The following is an 11434-nucleotide window of genomic DNA, read 5'->3' as shown; positions in this document are numbered from 1 at the left end:
TCAGCCCCCAGCTTGGTGCCTGCACGTTGGGGTTTACCCCGGTGGATGAAAGGGTAGTTTCCCTCCGCCTCCGGGTGGGGGGACGGGTCCTGACTGTTGTCTGTGCTTATGCGCCGAACAGCAGTTCAGAGTACCCACCCTTTCTGGAGTCCTTGGAGGGAGTGCTGGAGGGTGCTCCTTCTAGGGACTCCATTGTTCTGCTGGGGGACTTCAATGCTCACGTGGGCAATGACAGTGAGACCTGGAGGGGAGTGATTGGGAGGCATGGCCCCCCCCCTCTGAACCTAAATGGTGTTTTGTTATTGGACTTCTGTGCTCGTCATGGATTGTCTATAACGAACACCATGTTCCAGCATAAGAGTGTCCATATGTACACCTGGCATCAGGATTCCCTGGGCCGCAGTTCAATGATCGACTTTGTAGTCGTATCGTCGGACCTGCGGCCACATGCCTTGGACACTCGGGTGAAGAGGGGGGCGGAGCTGTCAACTGATCACCACCTGGTGGTGAGTTGGCTCAGATGGTGGGGGAGGAAGCCGGTCAGAGCTGGCAGGCCCAAACGTGTTGTGAGGGTCTGCTGGGAACGTCTGGCTGAGTCCCCTGTCAGAGCGAGCTTCAACTCCCACCTTAAGCAGAGCTTCGAACATGTCCCGGGTGAGGCGGGGGACATTGAGTCCGAATGGGCTGTGTTCCGTGCCTCTATTGCTGAGGCGGCCAGCCGGAGCTGTGGCTGCAAGGTCGTTGGTGCCTGTCGTGGCGGTAATCCCAGGACTCGTTGGTGGACACCAGCAGTGAGGGATGCCGTCAAGCTGAAGAAGGAGTCCTATCGGGCCTTCTTGGCCTGTGGGACTCTGGAGGCAGCTGATGGGTACCGACGGGCTAAGCGGCATGCGGCTTCGGCCGTTGCCGAGGCAAAAACTCGGGCATGGGAGGAGTTCGGCGAGGCCATGGAGAAAGACTTCCGGACGGCTTCGAGGAGATTCTGGTCCACCATCCGGCGGCTCAGGGGGGGGAAGCAGTGCTCCATCAATACTGTGTACAGTGGAGGTGGGGAGCTGCTGACCTCAACTCGGGACGTTGTGGGTCGGTGGAGGGAATACTTCGAAAACCTCCTCAATCCTACCAACACGTCTTCCCATGAGGGAGCAGAGCTGGTGGACTCAGGGGTGGACTCTCCTATCTCTGGGGCTGAAGTTGCTGAGGTGGTCAAAAAGCTCCTTGGCGGCAAGGCCCCGGGGGTGGATGAGATCCGCCCGGAGTTCCTTAAGGCTCTGGATGCTATGGGGCTGTCCTGGCTGACACGCCTCTGCAACATCGCGTGGACATCGGGGGCAGTACCGCTGGATTGGCAGACTGGGGTGGTGGTCCCCCTTTTTAAGAAGGGGGACAGGAGGGTGTGTTCCAATTACAGGGGAATCACACTCCTCAGCCTCCCTGGTAAGGTCTATTCAGGGGTCCTGGAGAGGAGGGTCCGCCGGATAGTCGAATCCCGGATTGAGGAGGAGCAGTGTGGTTTTCGTCCTGGTCGCGGAACAGTGGACCAGCTCTATACCCTCTCTGGGGTCCTGGAGGGGGCATGGGAGTTTGCCCAACCAGTCTACATGTGCTTTGTGGACCTGGAGAAGGCATTCGACCGTGTCCCCCGGGGGCTCCTGTGGGGGGTACTCCGGGAGTATGGGGTACCGGACCCCCTTGTACGAGCTGTCCGGTCCCTGTACGACAGGTGTCAGAGCTTGGTCCGCATTGCCGGTAGTAAGTCGGATTCGTTTCCGGTGAGGGTTGGACTCCGCCAAGGCTGCCCTTTATCACCGATTCTGTTCATAACTTATATGGACAGAATTTCTAGGCGCAGCCGAGGGTTTGAGGGGATCCGACTTGGTGGCCTCAGGATTGGGTCCCTGCTTTTTGCGGACGACGTGGTCCTGTTGGCTTCATCTGGTCGTGATCTCCAGCTCTTGCTTGAGCGATTCGCGGCCGAGTGTGAAGCGGCTGGGATGAGAATCAGCACCTCCAAATCTGAGACCATGGTCCTCAGCCGGAATAGGGTGGATTGCCCTCTCCGGGTCGGGAGTCAGGTCCTGCCTCAAGTGGAGGAGTTTAAATATCTCGGGGTCTTGTTCACGAGTGAGGGAAGGATGGAGCGTGAGATCGACAGACGGATCAGTGCGGCGTCTGCAGTAATGCGGGCTCTGCGCCGGTCTGTCGTGGTGAAGAAGGAGCTGAGCCAGAAGGCGAAGCTCTCGATTTATCAGTCGATCTACGTTCCTACCCTCACCTATGGTCATGAGTTGTGGGTCGTGACCGAAAGAACGAGATCTCGTATACAGGCGGCTGAAATGAGTTTCCTCCGCAGGGTGGCCGGGCTCTCCCTTAGAGATAGGGTGAGGAGCTCAGTCATCCGGGAGGGGCTCAGAGTAGAGCCGCTGCTCCTTCGCATCGAGAGGAACCAGTTGAGGTGGCTCGGGCATCTGGTCAGGATGCCTCCTGGACGCCTCCCTGGTGAGGTGTTCCAGGCACGTCCCTCGGGGAGGAGATCCCGGGGAAGACCCAGGACACGCTGGAGGGATTACATCTCTCGGCTGGCCTGGGAACGCCTCGGGATCCCCCCCGCAGAGTTGGCAAATGTGGCTGGGGAGAGGGAAGTCTGGGCTTCCCTGCTTAGGCTGCTGCCCCCGCGACCCGACCCCGAATAAGCGGCAGAAGATGGATGGATGGATGGATCTACAAGACTTCAAGTAATAAAAAATAGCAGACTAGAAAAGCCCAAACCTCCGCCAAGGCCTTTAAAAAGCTCCTGGATCCAAACGGTGACCCGGCTCACCACCAAAAGTAAACCAGTTTTTTCCTTTTTTACATTTCCAACAACTCCTGGAAATTTAATGAAAATCCGTCTTTTTGAGTTATCTTAAACATAAACAGACAAACAAACAAATATATAAACGCTGGGTAAAACATAACCTCGTTGTCGGAGGTAAAAATATGACGGAGATTATCGGCTCCTGTTGACCAGTCATAGTGATAATCAATGGTGGGTGATGACCACATCACAGTTTTCTGCATGTATCTAAATAATATCTAATATTGTCAAGTATGAAGTCAAACAAGCTACAACACCACCTGGTGGTCGTCTCTAAAAAAAAGGGGGCCCTGTTGGGAACCACTGGTTCACACTTACAGTTGTGTTCATATTTATTCATACCCTTTCATTAAAGAAGGAAAAAAAAACAGCGGACTGTAAAGTGAACTGAAACTGACTGTCACCTTGTCGCGCTTTCAGAAGGCAAAACGGCTGTTCTGAGAAGAATTACTGGAGAGCATGTTGCTTTTGCTTGGAAAAGTTACGTTTGCATGACATGCTTGTGGTGAAAAGCCCAAACTGGAACGCATTGCTTGGAGACTTGCACCTGTCCACATCCCTGTCCCCTTATCGTGCTTTCAGAAGGCAATAGAGAGCCTGAAATACACCAAAGAGGGCCAGAAAGTAGAAGACAGCCTATAATTGTGTAGGCCAAGAACCCAAAAATTTGTAAGACCAGACATGATACAGATATAGCATTTGGCTTGACAAACTTTGTCAGCAAGTAGCTGCTACCACACAGACAGGATTGAGAAGTTTGTGTGTTGCATCAGAGTGGCTTGCTGTGAAAACACCAGACTTCAGGTTCCACTAAGATTTGAACTCAGATTGCTGGATTCAGAGCCCAGAGGGCGCACCGTTACACCATGGAAACTTGTCAAAGGGTTAATCACGTATCGCCCATAAAAACAATTTCGCCACGTTAGCATTGCCATTTGTCACTAAGCTCCCTCTTGAAAATTCTCACACCGCCCTCTAGTGGCAGCTGCATCCTTCCTCGTTAGTTAACATGGAGCAGCTGGAGAGCATGTTGCTTTTTCTTGGCAAAGTTGCGTTTTCATGACATGGTTGTGGAGAAAAGCCCTAGTGTCTTATGTTACTAAATTACATTTTTGCAAATTTTTAGTTATTGTTCCTTTTTTAAGTATCCAGTTATTTAAATGACTGTTGTAAATTTTTTTTAATGAAAGAGGATGAATACATATGAGCACAACCGTACATGCAGAAATATGTAGTCTAGCGCCCCATGAGGTCACAGACTGATAGAACACACATGTTGCTGTTACACTGGTGTTCTGTTACAAAGTGCTACCTTGGTTAGGATGAAACTTTGCAACACCCAGTTAAGTATGCAGAGGTGGGGTTGAGAGCATGCTGGTGCTGCTGGGAGGACATTGGGCCACATTAGTACACAATGGTTTATCGACTCACATGAGGGGATTTTTCTGCTTGCAAATATTCCCTCAGTTTCACTGGTGGGTACTAATTTACACACTCGCAAAACGTACCGTTACACATACTGTAACACGTATTGTTACATGTACTGTTACACGTAAAGTTACATGTACCGTGACACGTACCGTAACACGCACCGTTACACGTTGTTAAACGTACCGCAACACATACAATCTCAAGGGCCGTAACACATGCAGTTACACGTACTGGTACACGTACAGTTACATGTACCGTTACACATACCTTTACACATACCATAACCCGCACCATAACACGTACCTTTACACATACCATAACACGCACCGTAACACGTACCTTTACACATACCGTAACATGCACCGTAACACGTACCTTTACACATACCGTAACACGTACAGTTACATGCACCGTAACACGTACCTTTACACGTACCATAACATGTACAGTTACATGTACCGTAACACATACAATGACAAGGACCGTAGCACGTACACGCTGTCAAACGAACCTGTTTGGAACTAAATCCAGGTCAGATTGTTAAACTAGTTTTCCAGTCATGTGTTGATAACGTTCCAAGTCTTTACAGATGTTTTGCTGTCATCAGATTCAAATTGAGCTTATTTTGGTAAAATCTCACTTTCAACATCTGATGTTGTTTTTACTGGGAATAAAATATGGGTTGAGGAGAATATGATTAAATATACATTTTACTCCCACTTTGTTTTATTGTATTTTATCTTTTATTGTTAATTTGTAAAACCAGAGGGAAAACAATCCTTTTAAACTTTCACATTCATACTGACTTTATTGTTTAAGCTGCGCAGTACTTCAGCGATATTCCACAGTCATAATAACTCCAGTTCAAAGGTTTTACTTTTCAGGTGTAGTTGTAGAGAAACTAAACGTAACCGCAAAACGCAGCGCCTGCGCCAGACTGGCCATTACCGCTCTGAAAGACTGTGCACATTCAACCAGCGGTGCACGTGTGCAGAGGTGCACCAACATATTTCTGCTCAGCGTTTAGGTTTCAGGTTTATGTCTAAGTGGTTTTATCTTTGCAGGGCACGAGCTGTTTTTTTCCACCAGAGAAGAAGAATGAAGAACTCTGAAGATGAGTTTATTCAGCAACGCCGCCTCCGACACAAAACACACCTCACATCCAGAAAACAGTCAAAGAAGGGAAATTATATTCATTCTAAAAACATGTCAGAGCAGCACGTTCTGAAAATAATTCCAGAAATATTGATCCGAATAATCAGAGGGGCGGACCCCACTAAGGAATGTCAGAGATCTGTGTCCAGTGCCATCAACACCAGCAGCTGTCCATCATCAGGATGATGTCGAAGCTCTACAGCAGAGGTTGGCGTTCTACTCCGCCTTCTTCTTCTGTTGTTTCGGGGAGCTGTTCCAGTAGTAGAGGACCTGCAGGGCGATGATGCCGTTGCAGGTGGAGGAGATGACGTAGGTGAGGGCCATCAGCGAGTCTCCCGTTTCCTGAAAGCACGCGGCTCATGAAGACTTTCAGGGGAGGAATCTGAAAAGCGTTTCAGGTCTTACTCACCTGGACGGAGGTGAAGATGCGAGCCAGCGATCCGGCGAACAGAAGGAAGACGGAGATGGCCGACAGCTGTCCGGTGTGTCCGTTCTGGAGGTTTGTGGCGGCCTGGATCAGCTGAGAAAACACCACCAGAAGTCATTAGCCTGCAGCGTCCTAGATGGACCGTAACCATAGCAACGGCTTACGTTTCATTTTAATTGATCTTTTCAAAGTATTTTAATGAGTTATTTATTCCCTATTAAGTTGTGTTCTATACATTGTTTTTATTTGTCTTCATGTTTACTTTTTATCTTTCTTTTTTTTTTTTAATTTATTTATTTATTTATTTTTATCCTGATATACTTTTAACTTATTTTTATTTGCTTTTTAAAGTAGCAGCGGCTTTTGATTACCCTGCCGACGATGATGGCCGGCATGTTGAAGGCCTGCATGGAGGTGATGACTGAGTGGGGGGTGGCGGGGGAGAGGAGGACCCCCAGCAGGCTGAAATACGCCACCAGGAACAGGAAACCTGAAGGAGACCAGAACCAGTTTTACTCATCTAGCAGGTCCAGAACCAGAACTGGGTTCTGGTTGGTTTTACTGGTGTACCAGTAAAGTTTACGTGAGGGAAGATAACCTAGTCAGGTGTTGGTCTCACCTCTGCTGGTCCTGCCTCCGTACATCTGGATGAGGAAGCCGATGGCGAGCGTCTGCAGCATGAGGAACAGAGCTTCTCCCCACGCACTGAGGAGACATCGACAGGTTAAAACGCACTATACGGCCTTCCCGTCAAATGCAGCCATCACGGATGTGAAGATGCTCCAACCTGAAGGGGAACTTGTTGGTGACGCTGTAGACCATGGTCCCAGTGATGGCCAGCAGCTCCAGCAGCACCGACTTGAAGCTCAGTCCTTCGGCGCTCTTCGCTCCCATCAGCTTTAAAATCTGAGGCAACTTCACTGGAAGCAGCGAAGGAAAGGATGAAACAAACACTCCTCACCTCCTCCTCAGGTTTTAGTAGGAAACAAAACAAACACTAAAGAAACGTAAATGTACTAAAAACAACAACAACAACAAAAAAATAGACAGCAGCTTAATTTATTTGTAACGAAGCAAAATACAGTAAAAAGCATGAAACAAAATATTTCTTCACACTGAAGCAAATATATTATCTAATAAAAAATACAATCATTTAAATACTTTAAAAATCAAATAAAAATAAGTTAAAAGTATATCAGGATTTAAAAAAAAATAAAACAGCTAAATAAAAAGATTTAAAATAAACATAAAAGACAAATAAAAACAATGTCTAGAACACAACTTGTAAATCACTTATTAAAATAGTTTTAAAAGATAAAATGAAACTAAAGATCAATGGAAATTAAAACCATGTAAAATTTAAACATATATGAATATTTCCTGCTGCATTGTGTTTATCTTATTCATCTATTTAATGTTTGATAACATTGTTGATTTATTAGCAGTTTTAGAAATCTATTAAGAGTTTATAAGTATATTTATACTGGGGTTTTTTCCACACGTTGCAGGTTTTCTATGTTTTTATTGTTGTGAAGCACTTTGTGACCTTGTGTCTAAGAAAAGCGCTATATAAATAAAGTTTAGCTTATCTTTACAGTTTTGTGGTGTGCTTTTGTGATACTGGTGCAGCACCAGTGGTGCTACTGGACTCGGGGTTCATCTGAAACTTTGCGAGCACTAAGAACTAAACCAGAAGAACTAATTAGTTTTTTACTAAATCTTTTCAGCGTAACAGGAAAGAAAAAAGAAGATTTACAAAAAAAATAAAGGTACTCCTTTTGAGTAAATACACTTAAACATGCTGTGGACTTTCAGTCTCTACAGCTGGAAGAGGGCCTCTATAGTCGGGGCCACGGTTACATCAGTAAAAGCCTCGTGTGCTCTCTGACCTCCACAGCAAGAATGAACAGAAAAGGGAAACTTAAGCTGCCTGGACGGCTTGTTAAACCAGAAGCAATCAAAAGCCGGAGCTCAGAGCAGCTTTAAATGTCTTCTTCCACTCAGCTTGTTAAATCCCCAAACATTTTTCAAAATTAAACAACTGAATATTTTACCAACAATATTAACTAAACACTGTATGCATCATGTGGGGATGTTTCTGTCCATTTAGGCAAATTATTCCTGTAAATCTGGCTGTTATTTACAAATCTACATTTGAAGTTTTTATTTTATATCATAGCTTTTGTTCATTTGCCCGTTCTGGGGCCGATTTTAGTTGTGAACAGTAAAAATGAGTCCATGTGGCTAGCAGCAGCGCTGGCGGTGACACATCAGCTCAGTCACACTCTGACCTAATCTGCAAGGCGTCAGAAGGCAGGCGTTGTGACCTCTGGCCGGAACGGTTTCTGTTGCTGTGGAAGAACTTCACCCACGGCGAGTGGATGCTCAGCAGGAGGAGCTGAAATCGCTACAGAGACCACCCACTCTGCTGCTACACATCATCTGCTCTGTCAGAGACGAGCAGCACAAGTCCATGGGTAATACCAGGGAGCATCAGGAACTAATCTTCATCATGCAAATAAAACAACAGAGAAGGATGATGATGATGAAGACATCTAGGGTAGAGTTCAGGTGGTAGATCAGCTGGTCCTGTAACTGGGGGGGGGGGGGGGGGGGGGTTGTCTTAGTGACTGTTGGTGTGGACTGTTGCCATGTTCGCCTCCAGACCAGCTTCAGCTTCATGGATTCAACTTGAAGGACTTTGAGCTCCTTGAAAAGTGTACATTTTATGCATTGTTGAGTCTTGACTCCAGTTCTGTGTCTGATGATTTGATTCAGAACTAAATAAGGAGACAGGCGTTCAAATTCCTCCAAGTGAGACATCCCCAAGCAGAAATGACTGATTACATTGGTCTTCACCCATAAATACACGTTTCAATCCAATCCAGTTTATTTATAAAGCACCGTTAAAAACAACAAAGTTGACCAAAGTGCTGTACAGAAGAAACAATAAAACATACATATTTACATCATAATGGGGCATCAGCACATTGTTAATACTAAAACAACCCTTTAAATTAGTCAAACGCCAAAGAGAAAAAATGAGTCTTCAGACAAGACTTAAAAACAAGAAGCGATTCAGCCTGTCTAATGTACAGGGGCAGCTTATTCCACAACTTGGGACCAATAACAGAAAAAGCTCGGTCACCTCTCAGTTTACGCTTCGTCTTAGGAACCACAAGCAGAAAGAGTTTCTGATCACCGACAGATCATTAAGTTTCTGCAAAAAGCTTTAATAAGACAGAACGAGGGGCCGCAGATGGACAAGTCCAGCTCAATATATAGTTAAAAATCATGTCAATAAATGAATAAACTTCATGCAAAACTATCATGTTTATTGGATTCTTCTGGTGTCTGGATTAGTAAACATGTCCTGGGTCAACATTACGGCTGTTCCAGAGAAACAAACCCAACAGGAAACTTAATGATCTGGCGGTGATCAGAAACTCTTTCTGGATGGGTTTTGCCCTGATCTTTATTGTGAGGAAGAGGAGGAGTGACTCACCCATGACTGATCCCAGGATGATGCCGATGCCCAGACCTTTGCTCAGAGTGATCTTCAGACATGGAACTAGTGGAGAATCCAGAGAAAGAAAACCTCATCTCATCACAACACACTCTGGATCAAACTAGAAGCTCACAATACCCGAAGAATGTTTTACTTTTAATAAAACAGGTTTAAAAATCAATAAATTGTGGTTTTAGTTAAGTTAGTCACACTAAGAAGCTCCATGTTTGGTGAAAAGATATGAAAACGGGCTGCTGAAATCCTGGAAAATCCTGGAAAACTCAAAACCTCCAGGATGCAAATCCATAAAACTGAATCATGACATCTCATGTCAGACATCTCCATCATGTTAAGCATGTAAGGAATCTGTCATGAACAAAAGTAAAAGAGGTCCATGATAATGTGAAAATAGAAAACTTCTCTTCACGAATAAATGCATTTATTTTATTTAATGAGGACAATGCACATTAATAAACACTTTGTACAAATTCAGTACAGTGTGGAAATATGCCAGATTTAGCTAGAAGGTACTTTCCATCTGTAGTCCAAAAACATTAACAGACAACAAAACATAGATCAATTTACTACACACACACACACATACACACACACACACACAAACAAGTCACATACAATATACTGCACATATTAAACCTCTTCTATGTTGACAGGTTTGATTGGTTTTAAGTCATTTTTTAAGTCATTTAAATAATGAAAGAAAGACAAGATGATGAGTTTATAAATGTCCAGGATAAGACTGGTTTCTGCACCAGTCCCTCTTTAAAAACTAGATCTGAGTGTTGAGGAGCAAAGATTTGAATTTCCCCTCGGGGATGAATAAAGTAGCTTTGCTTGATTGATTGATTGATTGACTGATTGATTGATCAGATTCTTCCTCTGACTATAAATTGGACCATTTTAAGGTAAATTAAAAGCTTAAATGTTTGTATTTTTATCTAATGAATAGTGTGTCTGATAGTTTGGTGAATCAGGTCTTATTTCTTATCAGAAAGTAAAATAATCAGGTTATTTGGTTAAAGAAAAATAGTTTAAAATCCTCTAAATGTCCGGAAGTACAGCAGGACCAGCAGCCTGTTAGCGGTCCGGGTCACAACAAGAACAAATAAAACCGGAAGTGAGCTTCTTACCGTGCAGGAAGTTAAAATTCAGGAAAAACTCATCATAGCAGGATTCTGGCATAAAATACGCCAAAAGAAATCCTTTAAAAGGATCCATAAATGATGATCCCTTCAACACTCCTGTTGTTTCCGCAGCCATTGAAGATGACGTTGCTTGCAATGTGCAACACAAACACTGGCCCCACTAGTTCAAACCACCTTAATCGGTTCCGCTCTTCTTCTTCTTCTTTTTTTTTATTTTATTAAGAATTTTTTCGAACTAAAAAAAAAACAGAACAAATAGTTATTACAACAAACAAAACAAGCCTCTTATGTTCGAAAAGGGTCTTGGAAGAAGTTGAACACTTCTGGTCCAAAACCTCCTCATAAATAATAACCCTAACATTATACAAAATCTCTGAACATTAATGGACATTAAATTACATTTCAATAAAACTTAAACAATAAATAGTGGTAACACACACAATAAATCACAATACACAATATACATTCATTTCAATCCATATTTGCCTCATAACTTTTAAGTATCTCATCTGTTGACATGTTTTCATCAGGAAAAATGTCATTTTTCTCATGAGATAATGATAATTAAAAAAAAATAAATAAAAAAAAAACAACAACAAAAACTCACACACACACTTGTGCAGAAGCATCTACAGATTTGTATTCCTGCTGTGACTTTAATCCAATGTGGTGGTGTTTTCTGTGTTGAATTTAATAATAGACATTTATTACTGCTTGTCAGTATTATTCAAAGTCTCAATTTATATTTATTTTGTTTTCAGGTGAAATCGTTTAAATTAACAGGCTATAAAGAGATATTAACTGAGTAAAACAACAAATTAACTTCCACTAAAACATTCCTGTTAAAAGATTTATTACTTTATTTCACATGAATTTAAAAAAGGACCTGTTGC

General features: G+C 44.0%; 1 protein-coding gene across 1 annotated transcript; it reads right to left on the bottom strand.

Annotated features, from left to right (window-relative positions):
- Positions 1-5452: 5452 nt before the first annotated feature.
- On the bottom strand, positions 5453-10656 carry mpdu1b (mannose-P-dolichol utilization defect 1b; the record flags this gene model as incomplete). The annotated part of the gene is made up of 7 exons (XM_079257577.1): positions 5453-5785; positions 5853-5963; positions 6242-6360; positions 6490-6575; positions 6658-6790; positions 9376-9441; positions 10527-10656. 7 exons carry the CDS (start codon positions 10654-10656, stop codon positions 5660-5662), a joined length of 771 nt encoding a protein of 256 aa, XP_079113703.1. The 3' UTR covers positions 5453-5659.
- Between the last annotated feature and the right edge of the window lie 778 nt (positions 10657-11434).

Source organism: Telmatherina bonti (genome assembly GCF_933228915.1).
Source record: "Telmatherina bonti genome assembly, chromosome: 18".
In the NCBI taxonomy this organism is placed as follows: Eukaryota; Metazoa; Chordata; class Actinopteri; order Atheriniformes; family Telmatherinidae; genus Telmatherina; species Telmatherina bonti.
Note: the sequence above shows the minus strand (reverse complement) of the source record. Positions and strands in the feature narration are given on the sequence as shown.